Source organism: Tarenaya hassleriana, unplaced genomic scaffold (assembly GCF_000463585.1).
Source record: "Tarenaya hassleriana unplaced genomic scaffold, ASM46358v1 Cleome11, whole genome shotgun sequence".
In the NCBI taxonomy this organism is placed as follows: Eukaryota; Viridiplantae; Streptophyta; class Magnoliopsida; order Brassicales; family Cleomaceae; genus Tarenaya; species Tarenaya hassleriana.
In genome coordinates this window covers 1,142,149-1,166,031 of record NW_010961290.1, presented here as the reverse complement: position 1 = coordinate 1,166,031, position 23,883 = coordinate 1,142,149, and the positions used below count along the sequence as shown (strand labels likewise).

The window sequence follows — 23,883 nt, the reverse complement described above, 5'->3', positions numbered from 1 at the left end:
ACAATGAGCAGAGTCAGCAAGTTCATCGACCTGAAAGTTACTTGTACGCAGTTATATACATGTATGTAACAGTCCAAATATACATATGCTATGTATGTATGTATGCATATACATGTGTGTGTGTGTAGCTCTCAGACTGTATTTAAATTGAAATGTCACTGTTAACATTCCTCTGAAGTCTGGTACTCTTTATGAGGAGCCTTTCTTGGGTTAAAAACCACCATGTGAAGGTCTATTCTTTATTCTTGGGAAAGAGAAGAGCTCCACAACTCTCATAAACTCTCTTTTATGTATCATTTCCTTCCCCTGTTCTTTTAAACCAATCTTTTTCATCTACATTGAAAAATCCAGCATTGAATCACCAATTTAAGTGGTGATTTCCTTTCCTTTTATCCTCTCCTCAGACTTCCATAGAGTTTTAGCTTTCTCTCTCTGTTTGGTCCTACCTTTCTCTCTCTCTCTCTATCTGTTTTGGAGTTGCAGCAAAAATGTGTAAGAATCAGCTGCAAGAGCTTGCACAGAGGAGCTGCTTTAGCCTACCATCATATACCTGCATAAGAAAAGGCCCAGATCATGCTCCAAGATTCAAAGCTTCAGTGAACTTCAATGGCGAGATATTTGAAAGCCCCACTTATTGCTCCACTCTCAGACAAGCTGAGCATGCAGCTGCAGTAGTTGCCCTTAATGCTCTTTCTTCCAGAGGCCCTTCAAAGTCCCTAACTGCTAGAGTTCTAGCAAGTTTCTACCTTCTGTTTCAGTTCACACCTTTAATCAGTTTCCGGTCCTGATTTTATCTAATAGAAGGCAAACTGGAGATCCTTTTAATCAGTTTCCTGTCTGCATTTCTGTAACTGGAAGCAAACCCTTGATTCTTTCATACATTTAACTTTTTTGTAAGGACGAGACTTGTATTTACAAGAATCTGCTTCAAGAAAAAGCCCACAGGGCTGGTCTTGAATTGCCTGTGTACACAAATGTGAGGTCAGGTCCTGGTCACACACCAACTTTCTCTTGCACTGTGGAGCTCGCTGGCACGAGTCTCTCAGGCGAACCCGCGAAGACTAAGAAGCAAGCTGAGAAGAATGCTGCCATTGTAGCTTGGTCCGCCTTGAGAAAAGGTGCCAACTTTTTTCAACTAAACTTGCAAATTTGCCTCATTTCAAACCAAAGTTTGCAGCTTTACCAATTGATTCCATGCAAATCCTATCTTTATGTTGCACAGTTCGAGCTTTGGACTCTTTAGTAGCAGAGGAAGGTGAAGAAAAGGAACATGAAGCAGTTGCAAGGGTTCTCTCAAGTTTTAGACCCAGAGATGTGAAAAGAAGAGGGCCACACCAATCAAGGGGAAGAAGAACAGTCACAGGAACAGGAAGTCACAGAGACACAAACACTGTTTTGCTGAGTGAGAAACTGAGATCGATCAATCTGTTGAGCAATGAAGCTTCATCTTCACAGAAACACCACCAAACCAGTTTGATCTCTCTAATTCCACCACCAAAATCCTCCAACATTCTCTCAAACGCTTCCTCAAGGGATTTTTCTTCAATTAAACCCTTGGCAATAACCGTTCAACAACAATCCAAAGGCAAATCACAAGACAAATCTCAAGAATATGCTGAGAAACATCACTATGCTAAGCCAGAAATGAACATCAAGTCGTTTCCTTGGCCTAGGGCTCATCATGAAACCGCACCCAATGATTCATCAACCCAGAGAAACGGATACAGTAAGCTCTTGCCGTTGTCCGACAAGGCAACAACTGCAGGGGTTTTCTACAGAAGCAGTGGAATGCACACAGGAGGGCTTAGCTTAAACCCTCATAGAATGGCTCCGACAGTGCAAATCAGATCAGTGATTCCGGTTTGTGCAGCTCCATCACCTCCACAACCAACGAAACCAATCCCTAATCTGACAGCATCACCATCATCTTCACCAGCCAATGCATCCGCATCGTTGTCCTTGTTATGTTGTTGCAAGTGGCATGAGCTGCGGATGCGCAAATTAGGTTTTACCAAAATCATGATTAGGCGGAAGAGATGATGGATGGGTTGCATTCAGATTTACCACTTGTTCGTCTTTCGAGTCCGAATTTCACGGCCTGACATGAATTAGGTACGCTGCATTGTACGTAGACCATAGAGAGAGAGAGAGTATTAAATGGCGGAAGAGAAGACGATGGCATTGGCAGAGATGAGATGAAAGAAAATATTAAATGGCTTTTGCCATCACCATTAATTAGGGGTGGCCATTTCGGTTATTAACCGAATAACCGAACCGAACCGAACTGAATAAGACATAACCGTACCCGAACCGAACCCGACATCAAAATCGAACGGTTATGATTTCCTTAAACCCGAAAAATCGAAACCGAAACCGAACCGAACCGAATAAAAAATAACCGAAAAAACCGAGAGAATAACCGACAATTTTCTTTGAAAAATTGAACTTTTTACCAAAACCGAACCGAACCCGAACCAAAAAATAACCGAACCGAACCGAACCGAAGTTTATATAAAAACCGAATGGTTATAGTTTTTCTATAACCGAAATAACCGAACCCGAATATAACCGAACCGAACCCGAACCGAAACCCGAATTGGCCACCCCTACCATTAATGCACCGATTGGAGACGCTCGTCTTTTTTGTGTGATGTCAAATTGGGAATCTATATATATAAAAAGTTTGGTTCAAGGATTGTGGTGAGGACATAAAAAGTTTGGTTCAAGGATTGTGGTGAGGACATGTGGCATCTACATCATCATTCATGTGGCAAAATCCTTTATCCTCATTGGTTAATTTCTTCAACTAACGTCCATGTAAACAATACGCCTCTTCATTATACAAAATTTATAACGTATTTTTTCTTTACTAAGTCCTTATAATATTTTGTAACCGTTCATAAATCATTAGTGTCGTTTTTATTACAAAAGAGAAGGGAACGGTCGTCATCACATTAATAACCATATTTAATTTCAAAATATTGTATATTTGTTTTATCTATCATCTATTCTTAATATGTGATTTTTGTAACATGCACGTCATACTTTTTTTGGAGGTTTTCCACATGTTTGTCATTTTGTTCCCCCGTTTTCAAATGTTTGTTAGCGAGGTTGAGTGAGTTGGTTCAATGGATAGGAATTAAATTGCAGTGGAAAAATCATTCCGATTGCATAAGAAGGTTTTCGACTGGATTATTCAGAATCTGAAGACCTTGGAGACGAACCATAACAATGAAATATATATGGCAGCTGAGTTCTTTGACATTTTTTTTTAAAAAATTCTGTTGTTTGGTTGTTTGTTTGCAAGAAAACCCAGCTTTTGGGTAGATTATTATTGAATTGGTTTTGTATTTCCGAAAATAGTGAATTATAAATTTTGATTTTTTTAATATTAACGAAGAATAAAAATTACAAGTTATATGAATGTGTATATGTGTATATATAGATGTATTTGTGTGTATAACGTATATGTATATCTGTATATCTATGTATGTTCCCTGTATATGAATGTATTCGTGTATGTACGTGGACGTTACAAAAATGCATATATCTCAATACATTTTTTATTTTTTTACTTTTGTATGTACGTGTATATGCGTAAATGATGCATGTATGTATTCTATAAGTTTTGTGTTTATGTATAAATATACAAATTTACAATTTAACAAATTTCATAATTCAACTAACCCAAGTGGGTTGGACCCAAATGTTTAACAATTCGTATAACCATTTACAATTTAACATATTTACAGGATTTCGTTTTTATTTCGTTTGTATGATAAATATACAAATTTCATTATTGTTATTATTAAAATAAATGATAAGTACACTATTTAATTAAGTGAATTCTACATCTCATTTATTTATTTGTTTATGATAATAAACCATATCATCATATATGTTTTTTATTTATATAAAAAATATAAAAAAAATAATAAACGGATGAGATATATTTATTAATATACATATATGTATATGATTTTATTTGTTTGTTTTTGTATCTATTTATTTTTATATTAATTAATAATTGTAAGGTCAAAGTATGTATTTGTTACATATATGTATGTATATATATACATATATATATTTTATTTGTCTATACTATATGTATGTGTATATACGTATATGTATTTATATGTATAAATATGCATGTATATATATATGTGTGTATATAATTTAACAGGATTACACAAATTCGCTTGGAAATAATATTATTTACCCATATTTCTATGATAAACATACAAATTTTATTATCATTATTAAAACAAATGATAAGTACAATATTGAATTCAGTCAATTCTATATCTCTCATTTAGTTAACAATTAATAATATTATATACATATATTATATGTATGCATATATGTGTATATCGTTTTATTTTATTTTTTAAATATATATATATGTGTTTATGTATATATGTATGTATGCATGCCGTCGTAACAGTTTTTTTTACAAAACTTCTTATTAAAATGTTACTGTAATTAATACAATCTTGCAGCAGATGATGCCGAATGTCCTCTTTTAAAGGTTAGTCAGAGCATACAAAGTGTTCAATCACTTAGCCAAGGGAGGTTGGTGAAAGGTAATATATATTTGCAACCTTACTTGAATAAATATATATATATATATATATATATGATTTGATGTTTTGAAAAGATTTTTTAAATTAAATAATATTTAAATTAAATAAATTAATTTGTTTTAGATTGCATGTTATCACCAAAGATTAATTTGAAAATGGAAGTACAAAACTTAAAATCATGTTATGCTGTAATTAAGAGAAGCGTGTATGCCACTATATCGCTTAAGCATACATTATAATGTTACATATCCAATGATACTATATTTATGATGAAATATCTATATCTATGTTAGATGTATTTTTTGACAGTTTATCGTTTACGACAAAATAGTGATTTTGACATTTTTTTTACCAAGTAATTTATTTTTTTTTTTAAAAATTATCTCTATATCTTTATATCTTTTATTTATATGGCTATTTTTTCATTGTATGAATGGATTCAATAAGTTCTTTTTTTAAAAAATAAAGTACATAATGCTATGTTAAAGCAATATAGATATCCAAATTTATGTATGGCATACAATTTTATCTCTAATTTTTTTTTATTACATTTTTAAAAGAAAACTTTTAATGGTTGAATCATTTCAAACTGTTTCTATTTAGTTATATTGGACCTATTTCTAAGCAGTCTTTATAATAATTACTTTTAGTTTACCAATTTTATCTTTTTGGTGTGGTTTCAATATATTCTGTATATGAACCAGTTTAAACAATAAGTATGAAATTTTTATTTTTCTCAGAATGTGGGAGCCTAGAAAATATACATAGTATTTTCATCAATGATCTAATAGAATAGTCACAATCTGCTCTAATTCCAAAAATAAATTATTTTAATAATTTTATCTTCGATACATATTCTAAAAATTTTATTTTATCTTCTAATCATAGATACTTTGAATGATTATATTGAACGTTGTCTATGACTTACCGATAAGTATCTCTCTATTATTAAGCTAATACATTCAACTATAGTCACCTTCATAAATCATTAGTGTCGTTTTTATTACAAAAGAGAAGGGAACGGTCGTCATCACATTAATAACCATATTTAATTTCAAAATATTGTATATTTGTTTTATCTATCATCTATTCTTAATATGTGCTTTTTGTAACATGCACGTCATACTTTTTTTGGAGGATTTCCACAGGTTTGTCATTTTGTTCCCCCGTTTTCAAATGTTTGTTAGCGAGGTTGAGTGAGTTGGTTCAATGGATAGGAATTAAATTGCAGTGGAAAAATCATTCCGATTGCATAAGAAGGTTTTCGACTGGATTATTCAGAATCTGAAGACCTTGGAGTCGAACCATAACAATGAAATATATATGGCAGCTGAGTTCTTTGACATTTTTTTTTAAAAAATTCTGTTGTTTGGTTGTTTGTTTGCAAGAAAACCCAGCTGTTGGGTAGATTATTATTGAATTGGTTTTGTATTTCCGAAAATAGTGAATTATATCGACATAAATAGTCACATAATATAGATTAAACTAATATTAGATATACATAAAATAGTCCTTTGGAAAAAATTCTAAAACTCTCTATATCCAACGAATTTGATATTTCAATCTTTGATATTCTAAGACATATGTAAAATGTCCGTCGAAAAATATTTATATGACAAATTGTTTATTGACAACAAATATATAAAACACGTAAACAAAGACAACGTTTCCTTATTATATAATGAATATTGATGTTTTTACAATAATTTTATATTATTTTTTAATCCCATATTAAAAAAAATTAATTAATTCAATTTTTTAAATTATATATCAACAAAATTTATAAAAATATAATCAAAATATAATAAAGAATCATCTCGTGCATCGCGCGGGTACTCAACTAGTGACGATAAAAGCTGTCTTCTTTGGTGGGGACAACTGAACGTCATCTATGGCCACTGATCATCGACTTCATTGTCTCTACTACGATGATGGTCAAACTTTCGTCTTAGACCTTTACCGCGAATCCCTTTTTTGTCTCTCTCCCTCTGGTACGAGGTAATTTATGAGAAAACCCACCAACCCAAATACCGAACCGGAATAAACCGAACGGAACCAAACTTAATTAGGTACTTAAAACGTGGTTGTAATTTTGCAATTGTTAATACGTTTCTGACGTGGATCCGCGTCGTGGAAACTTCACTCGGACGTGGATCTGATCAACACAGCTCAAATACCAGAAATAAGAATTATTCCGGTTTAAGCTAATGTCATGGAGCCGTGTAACGATGTGATTATTATTGCTTAATTAAGCCAATGGCATCATGCCACGTAGCAGCGAAGGGTGAGATGACCGTACTCTTGTCTGTACCGGATCCCAGAAAAAGGCGGGAAGAGTGACGAGATTATGGGGAAGGCACATTGCTGACGTGGGGGAATATTCCAACGCGGAGATCCAGCTTCCTTGCTCATTAGCCGTCTTTATAACAGCTTCATTGGGCCTTGAAACTCTCGCACAAATTTCCATAATCCCTATTTTACCCCTTTCTTCTCTCTTCTTCTTCCACGCCGTCGTCGTTCTCTCTCTCCCTCCGCGAATGGCTCTCCAAGCAGTTCTTGTCGCCGATGTTCCCAGTCTCGCCGAGCCCGTCTCACTCTGCTCCAATGGATTCTCCGATGGTAAGTGCTCGAAGCTGTCTCCGTTCGTTGGGGTTTTGGTTCACCGTCGATGTTCCTCTCTGATTTTTTCTTGTTTTTTTATTTGTTTTGGTTGTGTGTTTTTGTGGTGGGACAGGTCTTGATTTGTGTAGCTCGAGGTCGTTTAGGATGTCGAGTTTCGCCGTGATCGGACACCGAGGAAACGGCATGAATGTGTTGCAGTCGTCAGATCGGAGAATGAGAGGGTTCAAGGAGAACTCCATCCTCTCGTTCGACGCCGCCGCCAAACACCCCATTGACTTCATCGAATTCGATGTTCAGGTTGGTTCTCTTTCTCTCTCGTTCTCTCTCACTTCCAATTATAGCTCAGGTAACTTCGTGGCGGCGATTATTTTGATCGTTCGAAGCCCTTCCGCTGTCTAAATCAATCATACAAAACCCTAAATTCTAACAAAAATAGAAAGCTACAATTTGCTAGTCTAGGATGGTTTCTTTATTTGGGGCTATTTGATATTTTTGCCTGTAGAAGATGCTGATTTCGATCTTTTTTTCTTTTCTTTTTCTGGAATGCGTTGCGGCTGTTTTTGGATCTTGCTTTTTCTCTTTTCAAAGTTTCTTAAAATTGAAATGAATTAAGATGGAGATTGGAGCGAAAGAGGCGCGGCCATAGAGGCAATGCTGGGAAGTGAAAGAGACGACCTTTGTGGTTTCTTTTTGTAGGTGACAAAGGATCGTTGCCCTGTCATTTTCCATGATGACTTCATCTACTCCGAAGAAAATGTGAGTTTTGCCATCATTGTTCTTAGTCTTTAGCTAATTCCAGTTTTGTGATTACTAACTCTTTTTTCTTTGTTCATATCAACATTTGTGGTTATCAATGTGAGATTTGCTGTATCACTCTTAATCCTCATCTTGTCTCAACTCGCTCTGATGCACCGGAGTTTGTGAATTGGTCAGGGTGTTGTTCACGAGAAGCGGGTGACAGATCTGTGCCTGTCTGAGTTCTTGTGCTATGGACCTCAGAAGGAACTAGGGAAAACTGGGAAAACCCTCATGAGGAAATCGAAAGAGGGTAAGATTTTGAAGTGGGATGTTGAATTGGATGACTCCCTATGCACACTACAGGAAGCTTTCGAACGAGTTGATCAGACTCTGGGGTTCAACATCGAGCTGAAGTTTGATGATCATACTGTCTATGAACAAGATTTTCTCGTCGACATTCTTCAAGCAGTTCTGCAGGTATGTCGCCAAAGCTGACCCCTGTAGTGTCCTTGTTTGTGTAGCTTTTGTGAGAGTAACAGCACTTGCTTGGGTAGGTTTACTTGGGAAGTCACTTGTCAAAAGGTTTTGAATTGAAATTCAATGTTTCTCCAGTTTCAAATGTTTCTTGTGGAATAAGTTAATGTCTAGATGTAATGCTTTTGTTGATATTTCATTAAAAAGCTCTCCAACTTGCTAAAATTTAGTATCAGGCTGTTAACATCTTTCTAAATCATGAATTGATTCATTAACTCTAGAAGTTCTCGACTTTTTTTTTTTCCTTTGATTCAAAACGGCAAGCAGGTGGTGTTTGATTATGGTAAAGATCGACCGGTAATCTTCTCAAGCTTCCAACCAGATGCAGCGCAGCTCGCTAGAAAATTGCAGAGCACCTATCCTGTATGTGCTGTTTCCTCAAAGCTCAAACCTTATTTCTTGTTTACCTTGAATGACAAAATCCCTTTGTCACATTCAGTAATCACCAAAGAAACCGGTTTTTTGTTTGGGTGTAACACTTGTTGCTACAAACTGAACCAGGTTTACTTTCTGACCGATGCTGGGGCCACAATCTACTATGACGAGAGAAGAAACTCGCTGGACGAGGCTATCAAGGTTTGCTTAGACGGAGGGCTGCAAGGCATTGTTTCAGAGGTTAAGGGTGTTTTCAAAGACCCCGCAGCTGTCTCCAGGATCAGAGAATCTAAGCTCTCACTCCTCACATACGGAAAACTCAAGTATGATTCTCTTCGCTCTCTAACCTCTTTTAGGAAATCCACGTTTGAGATCTACGTGTGAAGATTTCTAAGGGTCTTTTGGTGTTTGCAGCAATGTGGGAGAGGCAGTGTACATGCAGTATGTGATGGGGATTGAAGGAGTGATTGTAGATTTTGTTGCCGAGATTACAGAGGCCGTGACCCTGATGATACGGCCCCCATCACCATCACCACCATCACCATCACCGTCATCAGATGGAGAAGAGGATGACTTTGCCATGGCAAAACCCAATTTTTCACAAAAGGAGATGGCTTTTCTTCTCAAGCTGCTCTCCGAGTTGATACAACAACAATGACCAAACCTTCTGTCTTATATTTCTCATCGTTATTTTGTAAATACATTTGCGAGCTTTTGAATTTTACACTGAATTAAGAACAAGTAAAAATCCCCTACGAGTGTTATCGTTTTTGAATTATCTACTTTTTACATTGAAAAAAATAATTTACTTGGCGTTGTCTCTCTTGAATCTTTTAAACCTAATCTGATTTATTATTATAAGGTTAATATTAATAATGTATTTATAAGAGATGAAGTAGTTATACAAGATAATAAAATAATGAATGATAAAAACCCATTTGAGCGCCACTGAATTCAAACGTCTCAAAACCGAAGCTCCTCCCATCATATAAGATTTTTCTCCACCTTCATAGTTGGCAATTTCTCTACTTTGGCTTCTAACCTTTTCTTGCTTCAATGGATTTTCCTCTTTCGCCTGGGTTTCTGTATAGTCTGACCGACATCCAGATCGTGGACTGTCTCCTGAAGCGGAAGGTTCTTGATCCCACATTTTGCAACATGATCATTGGCGATTTCGATGATCTCCCCTGCAAAGATCCTTGTACCTTACCTGGTATGTTGTTCTTTCCTTAATCTCCGTTCAGAGATTTCAGTTTTTTGTTTCTTGGTTTTGGCGTTTCTGAGTGGGAAAAATCGATGGAAACAGAGGGTGAAGTTTCATCATGTGAAACAGTCTGAATCCTTTAGGGCAACAGAATCAGACGTCGTCACGATTAGGGTTTTAAGGGACAGATTTGTCGAAGCAAGTCGCTCAATCTTTACGTTGAGACAGTCTGAATCAATTAGGGGAAAATAATCCATACTTTGTTACAAATGGGAATCCACGACCCGAATTCGACGAAGCAAATGTGCAAAATTTCACCGCCTGGGTTTAAAGATTTCAGAAGATGCAGTTTTATACTTAGATTTGTCATGTTTCTTAGTGGAAAAGATTTCTCCATTGAAGCCGAATACTCTCAACCCTCGTGTTAATATGGTGAACTGCTCAAGGGCTTTGCAAACTGTGCTGAATTACGAAAAGGGTCTCAATCCTTCTGGTAAATGAGAAAACTTTTGACAGTAAAAGATTGATAATTGATCGGTAATTTTCCTTTACTCTTTCTTCAGGTAGAGATACAAAGAGGTACTTCTTCGGCAAAAGACTTAGGAACGTAATTACGGTGTCACGTTATTGGACACCGATCGGACAGGAGAAGAGAATTCTGGATCCTGAGAGCAAAGAAGTGGTTGGGATTAGAAAAACGCTGGCACTTGTCCATTCCGATGGGAAGATGCCTTTTTTCCACAATCAGCCTAGATCCCTTTGGTTCATGTATGAGTATCGCCTCGCTGAGGTAAATCTTACCGGCCACAGTTCAATGCTTTTCATTCTCAGACATCAGATTCGGATTCCGATTGGTTTAAATGTGTTTTCCTTTGTTCGAACGTCACCTATACAACCCTGCCGTTTTCTTTTTCAACTTCAATGTAGACACAAGTAGCCAAATATAGAACTGGATTACGTTTCAGTGATTCCGATCTCAAGGTGTTTGTTTTCAGATGCATGGAACGGATCAGCAAGAGTGGGCAGTGTACTGTGTCTTTCTGAAGGAGACTAAGACCTATCACGACATCCATTTATGGATAGAAAGCGAAACAGATGAATCTGAAGAGAGTGGTGGGGAAGAGAAGGATGATGGTGATCAGATCGGGCAAGCAGGGAACAGCTCTGGCATTGGTCCTCCTCCGGCCACCTGATTCACCAGCTGTCTGAACTTAGAGGAAGATAAAGCATTAGATGATTCTTGACCAATATGACCGCAGAAACCGTTTTAACATCATACCCACCATTCCATGTGTGTATGTATGGCGCTAGATCATGTGATGGAAAGAACCCATGTATCATAGATCATCCTACTCATGTCCTTGGCCTGATTCTTTGTGAAATTCCATGGCCATCATCATTCTCTACTGGAGCTAGAGTCATATTTCCAGGTTCTGAAAAGAGATTGAGAGCCACAGAAATAAAAATGTCTTCTTGCCTTAAAATGGATCTTATGTGTGATTCTTTCAATTTTGATGTTGGGTTTCTTTTAGGTGTTAAAAGAGGACATGGACAAGTAAGAGGGGGGGGGGGATGGAGTATAATTAATTCAGTTGTCCTTTCTCACGTGAGCCCACTGAAAGCCACGTGATGGGCTTTCCTTCATCCATCTTGAAAGGTGGGCCCTGCTAACGGATTTGGGCTCCACTTAAGGATAAGCCCTGTTAATCTCTCTCTCCATTTTTCATTTGAAATATTTAACATTATATATATATATATATATATATATGTATGTATATATATAAGGTTACTTGTATCGGTTATTATTTGTTCGTTAAAAATAAATGGATAATCGTTACAGAAATTTTATGCATTTTGGAAAATTAAAATTTGAAAAAGTGCCAAAAAAAAATAAAATTTGAATGTGATAAATATCGTTACTCACATGTCAAATATTTTTCTCGTTCAATATAATAATGTGGTACTGACACAAATACATTTTTGTAAAACCACCTAATAATGTTGTTTTATTATTATGTTCCAAAATTATTTAGGCGAAAAAGGAAGCATTTTTTTAAAAAAAAAAAGGGAAAAGGAAGGGTATGTTGATGGCTATACGCTATCGTGATTTGCGTATAAACAGGCAAGGGGTGACGGGAAGAGTTTCTCCCACTCCCGTATTCTTCTTTACCATTTTCTTTTGTTTCTTCTTCTTCACCGCCTCCTTCAATTCACTCGATTCCAACCGTTTCTAGGTTTTGATCGATTCTTCTCCTGATACCGATCCGCGTGTTTATCTCTAGCATCCTTCTTGGGATTTCTTTGTCACATGTTGGGATTGTGTAATCTATAGCTTCATCGGTGCGTTATCGCGATGGGGCTTTCTCGAATTTGATTGAATTACCGATTCCGGTTATTAAGCTTTGATTACTCCGTGTCGGGTCTTCGCATTTTGAATTGACTGAGCTTTGTGGTTGAATAGATTTGTGTTTTCTTTTAAGTTTACAACTGTGACCACGACGACGATGATGACGATGGTGGTGGTGTTGATGATGCCGATGATGATGCTGAGAATGATTCATCTGTTTTTTGCTGGAAATTGATGTGAATGCGCGCCGTTCACGAACCTCTTTGCGATCACTCTGAATTGTATCTGTTCGTGTGGGATCAGTTCGATATGATCATAAGTTCTTTCCGCCGATAATCCCTGATTCATCTTCTCGAATCATGATTGGCTTTCAACTTTGTGGCCAGCATTAGTATTCAATCCGATCATTATTTATCCTTTTTCTTTAGGGGTGTAGTATATGTTGATCATTTTGATTATGTTGGAACTTGCATACCGTGCGTGTTCTAGTGATGCTAGGCTTACAAATCTGAGAATAGTTTCGGTTTGTCAGTAATGGCATTGGTGTTTCCAGATCATGTTTTGTTTGCCCATCTCTCTTATTTTGTTGGAATGCGTCCTGAACTTATTGGGACTAAAATGGATTCTTATTCTTCATTATTTTCTTTTCAGACTAGTGGGATGGCAAAGAACCTCGTATTCTTCATCAACAAGTTGCATTTGGCTCAGAAAAGCTCCAACTGTTGTCGAATAACCAATATGCTGTTTAGCATGGGAGCTATGCATGATTTGTGGATGCCTGTAACTGATACATAGTTCTAGAATATCATATTCTGGTAGATATAGAAGTATGCAATGGTGTTGGAGGGATTTGCAGGGATCTGGTGTCTTAACCTTATACAGACCTGAGTAGGGAAATTTCGGAGTAGATATAGAGAATCACCGGAGAAGGCGTAAGAAAAAAACGACTGTGGGTGTGATGGGTCTACCACATGCTGCTTCGGACGAAGCTTTGTCTGCTTCAAGTCACAGCCTTTCACAAAGTCTGCCCGCTTTTGCCACTGCCCATGACTCCAGTGGCCTTAATCGGGGAACTGATGGTAGCCTCTGCTCCTCTATTGGTGAATTTGATTGGAAAACAATGTTGAACCCTCCAGAATTCTTAGAAGAAGATTCAAAAAGATGTAATGGAGCTCGGGATGTTATCTCATCAGCTGCTGATGGATCAATCATCTACTCAGTTGATAAGACTAATTGGAGTCGGACTGCGATCAGAAGGATAGTCGGTTTTGAAGCAAATAGAACTACTTCAGCAAGTAATGAATGTGTGGGCGCTGCTGCAGGTCACACTGACCTGTCTAACAACGAATTTAATGAAGTAGAGGCAGGTGGACCAGTAGTCAAGAAACGAGTGCTGTCTCCTATGAATATGCTCTTCCCCGAGAGATTCAGAGGTGAACTGCTTGATATCAGTTGTAGCGATCAACAAACAACTTCTGGTAGTCTGACTAATGGTTTCTGTGTTACTGCCACACAAGATCACAAGAAAGCAAATATCACTGGCAGATTACGTCTCTCCACTGCACCTGCCACACTGGCCACTTCGAGCTGCTGGGAATGGAGGGGCACTTCAGCAAACAGCAGTAGACTCTCTTCTATGATTTTCACTGACGGTCCATTGCTAGATGCCCAGGAGCCTCCATCCACAAAAGGTGCGATTTGCTTGTATTCACCTGCTTTTGAAATATCTGGCAGACCCAACACGCCATTGCAGTGTGATAAAGAAGTATCTGTCTCTCCTCCGCTTTCTCTGTCACCACTTGGCCCGAGATTTTCAGAGATAACAAAAGTTCCACGAGGGTGCCAAAATGGGAAGATACTGAAAGATGATCAATGGGCAAGGAATGTCGAAGAAGCAGAACTCAGGATTGATCGAAGCTTGTTTGAAGATGGTAATGCATTTCAGAGAACCTTTTCAATGGAGAGAACTATTGAATCAGCTCCTACATCTCCACATAGAAGGTTCGGTAGAAGCTTGAGTGGACGCCCCATTCAGAGGTCCTTGGTTGGTTCTTTCGAAGAGTCACTTTTATCGGGAAGATTGTCCTATGGGCAGGCTAATCAGGTTCTTTCCTCTGCTTTGTTTTATTTCTGATGCTTTGATATTCACTTTGTCAAAGCATAGTATCCATTTAGCAAACAACCAGTTTCTATACGCAAGAGCCATAAACTCACAACTAAGAGCCACAGACCATAAATGCAGTGTAAACTCACAGCTTTACCTTAGTTCCTTTAGACTCTTATCAATTTTTCTGCTTGTCTGTACAGAGAATCGATGGTTTTCTGGCCGTACTAAGTATTGCTGGGGGAAACTTCTCTCCAAAATCACAGAAGCTGCCTTTCTCAGTAGCTAGTGTTGATGGTGACTGCTTCTTACTGTACTTTGCCTCCATTGATCTTGCTGGAGGATCTCCTTCAAATAAATTCTGGTGTCAGAAAGGGAGACAAATTCAGAACAACTCTGATTCTCAGAGTATCAAGAGCCGGTTGCAGATCCCCATGAAGGGTCGTATACAATTGGTATCTCCTATATCTTTGTTTCTTGTTCCATTTTGAATGTGGATTCATAGACTTACAAGATTGTTGACTACACAAAGGATGACTGCACATGGTCAATTGTTTTAAAAAATTTAGCTGTTGGCGTGATGTGATCTCAACTTCGATCCACTTGCTATTAGTCGGGTGAATTGTGCGTAATATGATAACACTTAAAGCAATGAGAAGTTGTTTTGTGCACTCATGATACGATCTGCACTTTCTGCAGGTTCTGAGTAACCCAGAGAAGACACCACTCCACACTTTCCTCTGTAACTATGACTTGACCGACATGCCATCTGGTACAAAGGTAAAACATAAGATACCTCTCTAACCTCGGTCAAGGTTTCTTTTTCAATTATTATCATGATGCATCCAGAGTCGGGTCTTATCTTCATTCTTATTCAGCAGCAAAACTCATTGGGAGAACCCAGCTTTTTTACTGGTTTTATGGGTTCTCATTTGCATATTAAGAAAGAAGAAACATATTTCGAAACATGAACCATGAAATTGCAGGTAGGTGAAAATTTGTATCTTTTTATAGATATATGATTGGTGCCTATATTCATAAATGCAACAGCCAAAAGTCAATAGGGCAGAATTATTAGCTTGTATACAAGTTTAAAACAAAATCCAGAAATTAGATGCTTCATGTACGCCTACACTCTTCAGTCTTCTTATAAGAGTGCACGAGTATGTATCCATGAACTTGTATGTCTGAATATCCTTGTCTTGTTTCACTCATGTTTGGTTATAAACAGACGTTCCTGCGCCAAAAGGTTACTCTGGACTCATCTGTCCCAAGTAGCAGGGCAAAGCAGAATACAAGAGACAGAAGTGCAGACCACACTCTCGGTGCTAAAGTTAGTGAAGCACCGAGACCGGGTTCAGTGGATGGCCATGGGAAATTGGATGATATCCATTTGACAGAACATGAGAATGGCTGTGGGAATAGCCGGGGCCATGGAACAGGGCAGAGCTGTTCAAAGGCCAAGGAATGCAATAGCGGCTCCGGTGCTCTACGCTATGCTCTCCATCTGAGATTTATTTGCCCACTACCAAAGAAAGCTTCAAAGTCGGCCCGGAAATGCAAATCTGATGAAGCTGCAACTCTGCCGCAAAAGAAAAGCTTGGACGCAGAGGAGGAGAGGAAATTCTACTTGTACAATGACTTGAGAGTTGTGTTTCCTCAACGCCATACAGATTCTGATGAAGGAAAGGTATGAAAACGCAAACGCTGTGCCAGTAATGGCGATTGCGTTTTGCGTAGTTATAAACACGTAAAGCTTTGTCTCTTGGCTTTTGTCTCTGCATATGTGAAGCTAATACCAAATTTGGTGGTTGTAATTGCAGTTGAAAGTGGAGTACCATTACCCAGAAAACCCAAGATACTTCAGCATCACCAACTGAAAGCCGTGCCTTCTCTCTTTTTTTCTCTTCTTCATTTCCAAGAATAAATGTATGAATGAGCCTTTGTACATAAATATCTTCATCTGAAGCCATCTTCTTCAAGGTACAGAGAAATGGCTCTGACCCACCACTCTTGTACAGATTTTGATTTGGTTATGAACATGAAATTTCATTCGTTATGCTGTTAGCATGTGGATTTACTTTTTTCTCTCATCACTTGATATTTTGTAAATAAAATATAGAATCTTATTCTTGAAACCTAATTTTATTACCTTTTAACACCAAAATATCCGTTTAATTAAATTTTTTTTGTGCACATATAAAATTATTTATGACCATCCTCGCTAATTTTTCGATGAAAACATCACGAACGTACAAAAAAATAATCGAATTGAAAGCTACCGAAAAAAGGTAGCTATAGCGGGGCATCGCCCTGAGGTTTTCCACGCGCCTATTTTCGAATTTTAAGCAAAATAGGCCAAAATCTCTGGGATATATAGTCCAGCGATTTCCAGCCCGTTTCGTTCACGCGACAACGATGCGCGTGGTTTTACACGCGTGTTACAGCTCCCACGCTCTCGTGGTGCAATCAGCCCATTATGTCTACTGAATCGAAGCCCATTATAAGCTCATTTATTAGACACGTTGGTCCATCTGTGAGGCCCATTGGGCTTTAAGAATTTTATCAATTCAGCCCAAAACAACGGCCCACCGCATTTAAAAATAAAAGAGGTAGTTCCTCGTAATGATGCACACATGCTCCTCTAAGTCTTGTTTTCTCTATGACTCATTTATAAGCAAAAAAAAAAAAAAAAAAAAAGAATTACCTTATAATAGCGTTGTAAAAATATGACCACAATGCAAGTAAATAACCATCGAACGTACAATTTGAAGAGAGAAAAAAATCAGAGATCAAAGGTTGGGACTTGAGAAGAGAAACCGTGAGAGGAGTGATACAAGAGCCTGGGGAGGAAATTCCTGTAAGGGTCACTCTCTCGTTTAGCCTTCAAGTAGGCGATGCAGTTCTCCACTTCTGCCTTCACTCTCAGGTAAAGCTCTTGAGCCTTCTCTCTTTCTCTCAGCTCTTTCTCTTTGCCTTTATACATACACATATGGAATCAGATCAAAGCCATCATCACCATGAGGAGTGAGAATATAACATATATACATAATATACCTGCTGTTTCTATTGGTTGTCCAAAGTAATAGTAGAATCTCCCAGGAATCTTAGGTAATATCCCGGGTAAATACAAGTCTTGCTTTCCCAGTTCACCCTCTTCGCCGCTCCTTAAAACCCATTTCCCAACAATGTTATTGTCATTCTTGTGAGATAGATAGCCTAAATTTAAGAGTACAAGCAACAAAGAGGTCCACAGTAAATCACCTCAAGCTGGTAGTATCGTTTGATAGCTCCTTTATAAGATCTTTCAAGAAAGGGATCTTCATTTGATCGTCGTAATCCAGGACAAGCTAAAAATATCATCCCCATGCATGTTCAAGCAAATTCGCTTGAGTCAATGCAAAATAGAACAAACTGAAACACAACCAGTTATACAGCATGCAGAATATACCACATGATGATGTAGAACCTCCAATGGTGTATGGTTGTGGTTGAAAAGGAATAAAATGCAGATTCCAGGGCTTGTAACGATTTAGAATGCGAAGTAACTAAACGGTTAACATGCTAGTGAATGCATTTCTTGCTGATATGCTCAATGAAGAGAAAAATCAGAAACATGAGCCGTCGCAGTTGAAAATAGCAGACAGTAGAAAGCCAAGTTTATTAGCATTTACAATTTTACAAGGTAGAACCATTGGTGTTTGATATAGGGTTCTTGTCAGTTGATATGCTTGATGAATAGAGTAGAATGTAGAATGCAAGAATCTAAAGAAATAGAACGGCGCTGAAGGCAAGTGAATGGAGAAAACATATGGAATGCAGAGATATTCACGTGCATAACGCGTCATAATATAGCATCAGATCACTTATAACCGAAGCATGAAAGAGAACTTGGAACGAATAAGAAAACAAGCAGATCGGAGTAGAGAAGGCTTACTTCAAAGATGTCATCTTCTCCAACAACCCCAAAAGGAACGATTTTGGCTCCAAATCTAGACGCAATCCTCACAAACTCCTGATCTTCTGGCCAGAACAACTTATATTCCTCACCCTGCAAAACTGGAACATGTAAGCCCCCATCCAAACAAGACAGCAGAAAATATTAAAATCACATAGTTTTCATGAGAAATGAATCACCTTTCTATGCAAAGCTTCTCGTACACCTCCAGGATACAAAAGCACATGAGACTTTGAACGAAGTAGTTTGTAGAAATTGAACTCTGAGACAGGAACCGAGCCCATTAACCTATGTCCATCGAAGGACTGCAATTCAGGAAGCTTCGAGGCTCGTTTTCCTGGAAACATCAATGGATGTGCCATCCCACGCAATAGAATGTTCCTCTCCTTCAGAAACTGAATTACTAGTGGATAAATCTCCATTCCAAGTAAGTTGTGGTATCCAACATACAGAACAGGGCCCTCAGAAGGTATTCCTGCAAGACCCCTTACTAATGTACCATTTTCCAGAGTGGAGAGCATTACAGGGGAAGTAGCAGTGATTAGCCATCTGACCCAGAGAAAGTAATACTTCAGATTCAGCTTGAGCAGGGAGAAATGGAAATGGATTCTAATTTTAGCAAATGTTCCAAGTAAGAAGCACATTTTTGCTCCTGCAATATACTTATAATTAGTTCAGTCATTTGAGCAAAGTCTAATCTAAATCGAGAGGCAGAACATTCGCTGTTGCGGGTTGCTGGACCTGTGCATTTGGATGCCTGGAGAGGCTTCCAACAGTTAACTCTTCAACCACAACAAGTCTTTTATTCATCCAGATGCAAACAGTTCCAACAACAGCAAACAGCTTTTTTCAAGAGATCTGTTTGTCGAGCCAGACTCTGATATTTGCAGATTGGCTTTATACATGAATTATTGTGTCTGCATTGAGTCCTAACGCAGACACAAGCACACATGCAGTGGGCAGTTCAATCACTAGTTTAGCTTATCTTATATCTAACCTATGAGACATTAGATACGTAAGAAGATCTATGACAAGAGGGTCTTTGATGAGGTCTTTACCTATATATATCGATCTGTTGTTTGAACTCAAAAGGAGTTGGTGGAATGTAATCTGAGACAAAATCATGAGACTTCCCACGACGATAGAAAGAGGCGGCCTTGATGATAGTCACCAGATCTACGCTATCTTCCTATCATGAGACATAAAAGATCACCTTAAGTCTCGGTTATGAATATACCACGATCTAGATGTGCCCAAATCCAAAACTTTTGCAGAATAACCTTTATTTTTAACCAAGCTGAACTGGAGGTCATTTATAGACCAACATGAAATACACCATTTATCCAGTTAACAAAGATTTGCCTGACATAGACTATGTAGCCGACATGAAATTGGTAACATCCATTGAAACCGATGCCCACTGCACCAATATTTGAAGCTAACTGTCATCCTTTCTGTAGTGCATGAGAGAAAGAACACTTACCAAGAAAAGAAAATGACCATTTTCCTTAAAATTCCAGACGTCACAGCTCGGCAACGCCTGACGGAGTCTTTCAATGCCTCCCTCATTCACCAGCCATTGATCTTGTCCACTGCAATAGCCATCCGCAATTTTTCACATTACACCTAAGCTGCCAGTTAAGACAATTCTTTACAAACAAAATGGCTACAGAACTCCTAGGCTTATAGTCATCAAAGGAAAAAAGAAGCTTATGACCTCAGAAGTATCAGTGTTTGAGCTCTGACTGCGTATATGTGAGAATTAGCAGATGCTGAAGCAGATTTAAGCATTTCCAGCCTCCAGCGAAGTGTATCCTTGGAGAAGATCCTTGCCACAGTCTGTAAATCGATTTCTTTTACGGGTGTTTGTCACAGAACATAAAAGTTTGTTTAAAAAATATGAGAGAAACTAATATTAAGAAAATGAGCAACAAAGAAGACATATTATTAGTTTAGAGTATGGACTGCATATACAGATCATAACGCAGATACCAGGTGAGTTCTTTTGAAGAAATTCTTACAGGCATATGAGCTGAAGCTGCAAAGAAGTCTCCAAACAGTCCCCCACCTATTCTCTGAATAGCAGATTCATTTGCCAAAGTGTCTATCACCGCTGTAAATGGATCACCTGGGTGTAGAGTAATGAGACACGTAGTAAAGTACTGCTTTGTTTAGACAACCCTGTCTCTTTGTAGGAAAATAATCATGTAAACTGGTTACAGTAGAAACTCGACCTTAAAGCAATTGTCTCAATCGACCAGGAAAATATGACCATGATTGGTTAGATTCAAGTTCTTCCCAAGCCTATTATAGTTAAGAAGAAGCAGAGACCGATCGAGAAGAATGATTAACTTGGAAACATTTTTAAGGATCCTGCACTTAAGCTAGCACTAAAACACAACGGCCAAGAATTTGTGAAGAAGCCAGAGATACTGTATGAGATCTAGACCATTGCATCTGATATTTTTGGTACCCGGCCACTAGGTGCTCAAGGACAACACAGAATGCGAGGGCACAGAAGTCTACCATGTTTAACCCCAAATATTTCTTCCACCGATGTTGGAGCTCCATCTGGCAAAAATTCCAGTAGACCCGATAGAGGTTGCAGCATGAAGAAGTTGAAACACATGGCTGTGCAAACAAATGCTCATCATCAGGGAAGATGCATTTCAGACAGAGTTGTTGTTCGAAAAACAAAACACAGAAAACATATGACAGGTCATGTCTTGGGAAGTGAATATAGCCTTTTAACCTGGATTAGCTAGTATGAGGATCAGATCTATATCAGGGTTTCTCGATGCAATGTCTAGTGCAAGACAAGCTCCAACAGATTCTCCGACCAAATATATTGGCCTATGTGGGAAACGGTGATTTTCTGTCCTGACTGTCCTCTCGATAAGCTTCACCAGGTCTGGGAACGACAGAAAGTGACAAGGATCTCATCCACATTAGCTATCAAGAATCCTTATAAAACAGCAACGGGACAAGTCAATGCTGGTAAAGAGGCACCTTGGACAGGAGTACGATCCGTGACAGGGATATGAAGACACCATATGTCAAAAATCCTACAGTCAAAAGACAACGAGATCAGAAACAAAACACCATTCAGACACTCAAGTCCAGGTTTTTCACACTGAAAAGATGCTCCAATTATGAGACATACTATAATCAACGTCCTAAATATAAGATGCTACATGCTTTAATCAAATTCCCAACCCAAGAACCAGCACCAGAGAAAAAAAACGGAAAAGAAAAGATTTCAGAAGAAACGGTGCAGAACTAACTGAACATAGAACCAGTTTCTTGGGTGTAAAGAAACTGGTGCATCATGCCGACCCAAGGGAATAATGGTTCAATTAAGCAACTTTGTTTTTCCATTTTCATGGCTCTGCTATGGGACAGAATCAGAAGCAGAAATGCCACAGAAAGCAGAAGCTCTTGAAGGTTATAACTTATAAGGAAATGAAGAAAGCTTAGATGAACTTCAGAAATTAACGTACTCTCCAAGCCTTCTATGATGGCGAATGAGCCCTAGTCCAGTACCATCGATCCCTGCAGTTTTGGTTTTCTGAGTTTTTGTTAACTTTGCGAGCTTTTCAGAGGTCAATTCAGTATATGTTAATGCAACAACAAGATTCTTCCTTTGACTTTTCAAGTTCCCAATCAAAAGGATTTTCATTTCCAGACATTGATTAGTTCCATTCAGATCGAGAATATGAATTATTGTAGAGTGGGCATAAAGAGAAAAAAAGCAAATTGTAACACGAACCAGGCAAGAAGAGGAGGAGAGGAGAGCCCGGAGCGCGTGCGCCACACTCCAACGGAGAGAACCACCGCGGCGGACCTCCGTCGCCGCCGACAAAACCTCTCGCTTCCCGCAGAAAATCCGCCAAGCTCTTCCGCTGCTCCGGCCGAGCGTGATCCGCATCCGCGTACGGGTTCTCCGCAGTCGCCGCCGCTCCGCCGTCTCCCTCCTCCTCCCCCCGCCGGAATCTTCGGTCGTTCAACCGAAAACTTGCGGGATACGCCGCTCCGCACCTCACCCCCCCGAGGCGATCGGTGGATGCAGAGGTCAGTCGCGGAGTTGACTTCAGATGGACGAGATCGGAGCTGTGAACTCTCCCAGGAGGGAAAGAAGAGACAAGAGAGACGCCGCCAGAGAAGGAAACAGCGGTGGCTGCCGCCATGGGAGAGAAGCTATGGAGAAAAGAAGAGGGGAGAGCAGTGATCGCTGGGTTTTAGGCTATTCGTCGTTTAGAGCAGAGACGGAGACGGAACATGACAAGCTCGTGCTTTACCAATACCATCACGAATGAACTGCTCCCATTTTTCTTTCCTTTTTTTCTGGGTGATTTTAAATTACAAATTAGTGAATAATTGCAGAAATAATTCAAAATTTGATTATACCGTTATGGCGAAGAAAACGTGATCATGTTTGATGCAATATATTACAAGAATTCATACATACATTATGTATACAAAAAATATTTATACGATGTGCATTCTCTATCAAACACCAATAATGCAATCTCCCCCATTTTTAATATATATGTGTATATATATACATGGATTATATTTTTCTTCGGAAAAAAGTGATATGTAAGGCCCAATAGGCTTAAATTGGGCCTACGTGATAAAGTGTAACGTGGCCCAAATAAGTGCAAGGCCAAGCCCACGCATTATCTCATCCTCCACCACTACCTTTTTCACATTCAATGGAATAAAGCCATGCGATCCCTATATATTATTGACCACTAGATTATTTACACGGCGTCTTCATATTTCCAAAAACAAAAATTAGTTGGTCTTTTATATAACATATTCGGATATAAAATGATAATTGTTTTTTAAACTAAATAAGCACAAGTGAGAAGATAAATGTGTATATAATGATTTATATATGTATATCGGGAGAGGAGAATCAAGTGCCCGGGAAAAAAAGAGATACGGGTTTTGTTATTCGAATTCCATCTCATTTTTCGTCAACGTGTAGATAATATTCCAATATATTGTGATTCTTTTGTATCAATGGTCAACCCTTTTATAGCCTAAAAAAGGTAATTCAATTTGTGAGTTGTAACCGGTCATATTGAAATACATGAATTTCTCTTTTTCTCCGGGTTATTTTCTGATTTGATTATTTATAAAATTACATCTATTCGTTTTTTTCAGTAAATTTAAATTCACTACTAAATTTCATTTTTTCGACTATTAATATATTTAATTTAAATTCACTTAATTATATATATATATATATGCAAGCTAGACACATGGCACACAACATGCAATATCCCCATAGTACAACCATACGTATCACGGTATCTAGTCCCTACCGAGCTACCGTTTAACGCCATGCAAATTCTACCCGCAAACAATCACGCAACGATCACTCGTATTTCGATATCGCACTTCTCACTA

The 23,883-nt window shown here is 38.3% G+C and overlaps 5 protein-coding genes across 8 annotated transcripts; 4 read left to right on the top strand and 1 right to left on the bottom strand.

Moving 5' to 3' along the window:
• Positions 1 to 488: 488 nt before the first annotated feature.
• On the top strand, positions 489 to 2,296 carry LOC104805960 (double-stranded RNA-binding protein 3). The gene is made up of 3 exons (XM_010530679.1): positions 489 to 738; positions 891 to 1,118; positions 1,223 to 2,296. Exons 1-3 carry the CDS (start codon positions 489 to 491, stop codon positions 2,038 to 2,040), a joined length of 1,296 nt encoding a protein of 431 aa, XP_010528981.1. The 3' UTR covers positions 2,041 to 2,296.
• A 4,735-nt stretch (positions 2,297 to 7,031) lies between these two features.
• On the top strand, positions 7,032 to 9,623 carry LOC104805317 (glycerophosphodiester phosphodiesterase GDPD2-like). Its single transcript, XM_010529848.2, has 7 exons — positions 7,032 to 7,202; positions 7,318 to 7,502; positions 7,902 to 7,961; positions 8,139 to 8,420; positions 8,745 to 8,840; positions 8,979 to 9,175; positions 9,267 to 9,623. Exons 1-7 carry the CDS (start codon positions 7,121 to 7,123, stop codon positions 9,508 to 9,510), a joined length of 1,146 nt encoding a protein of 381 aa, XP_010528150.1. The 5' UTR covers positions 7,032 to 7,120; the 3' UTR covers positions 9,511 to 9,623.
• Positions 9,624 to 9,749: 126 nt separating this feature from the next.
• Positions 9,750 to 11,582, top strand: LOC104805316 (NAC domain-containing protein 83-like). The gene is made up of 3 exons (XM_010529847.1): positions 9,750 to 10,065; positions 10,620 to 10,846; positions 11,052 to 11,582. Exons 1-3 carry the CDS (start codon positions 9,909 to 9,911, stop codon positions 11,247 to 11,249), a joined length of 582 nt encoding a protein of 193 aa, XP_010528149.1. The 5' UTR covers positions 9,750 to 9,908; the 3' UTR covers positions 11,250 to 11,582.
• A 563-nt stretch (positions 11,583 to 12,145) lies between these two features.
• Positions 12,146 to 16,574, top strand: LOC104805314. 3 transcript variants are annotated; one of them, XM_010529846.2, is made up of 6 exons: positions 12,146 to 12,212; positions 13,055 to 14,507; positions 14,711 to 14,962; positions 15,207 to 15,287; positions 15,739 to 16,197; positions 16,331 to 16,574. In XM_010529846.2, the coding sequence occupies exons 2-6, from the start codon at positions 13,362 to 13,364 to the stop codon at positions 16,385 to 16,387; spliced, it is 1,995 nt and encodes a 664-aa protein (XP_010528148.1). In that variant the 5' UTR covers positions 12,146 to 12,212; positions 13,055 to 13,361; the 3' UTR covers positions 16,388 to 16,574. The 3 variants fall into 3 exon arrangements, with proteins under 3 accessions (XP_010528148.1, XP_010528146.1, XP_010528147.1); XM_010529844.1 differs by lacking the exon at positions 12,146 to 12,212 and adding an exon at positions 12,219 to 12,396; XM_010529845.1 differs by lacking the exon at positions 12,146 to 12,212 and adding an exon at positions 12,241 to 12,290.
• A 619-nt stretch (positions 16,575 to 17,193) lies between these two features.
• On the bottom strand, positions 17,194 to 22,831 carry LOC104805313 (acyltransferase-like protein At3g26840, chloroplastic). 2 transcript variants are annotated; one of them, XM_010529842.2, is made up of 14 exons: positions 22,235 to 22,823; positions 21,966 to 22,017; positions 21,475 to 21,530; positions 21,218 to 21,376; positions 20,992 to 21,096; positions 20,487 to 20,593; positions 20,183 to 20,304; positions 19,949 to 20,057; positions 19,524 to 19,654; positions 18,645 to 19,014; positions 18,445 to 18,558; positions 17,772 to 17,857; positions 17,565 to 17,674; positions 17,194 to 17,483 (listed from the first exon to the last, which is right to left on the bottom strand). In XM_010529842.2, exons 1-14 carry the CDS (start codon positions 22,650 to 22,652, stop codon positions 17,293 to 17,295), a joined length of 2,130 nt encoding a protein of 709 aa, XP_010528144.1. In that variant the 5' UTR covers positions 22,653 to 22,823; the 3' UTR covers positions 17,194 to 17,292. The 2 variants fall into 2 exon arrangements, with proteins under 2 accessions (XP_010528144.1, XP_019057145.1); XM_019201600.1 differs by lacking the exons at positions 17,194 to 17,483; positions 17,772 to 17,857 and having other exon boundaries at positions 17,642 to 17,726; positions 22,235 to 22,831.
• Positions 22,832 to 23,883: the final 1,052 nt, after the last annotated feature.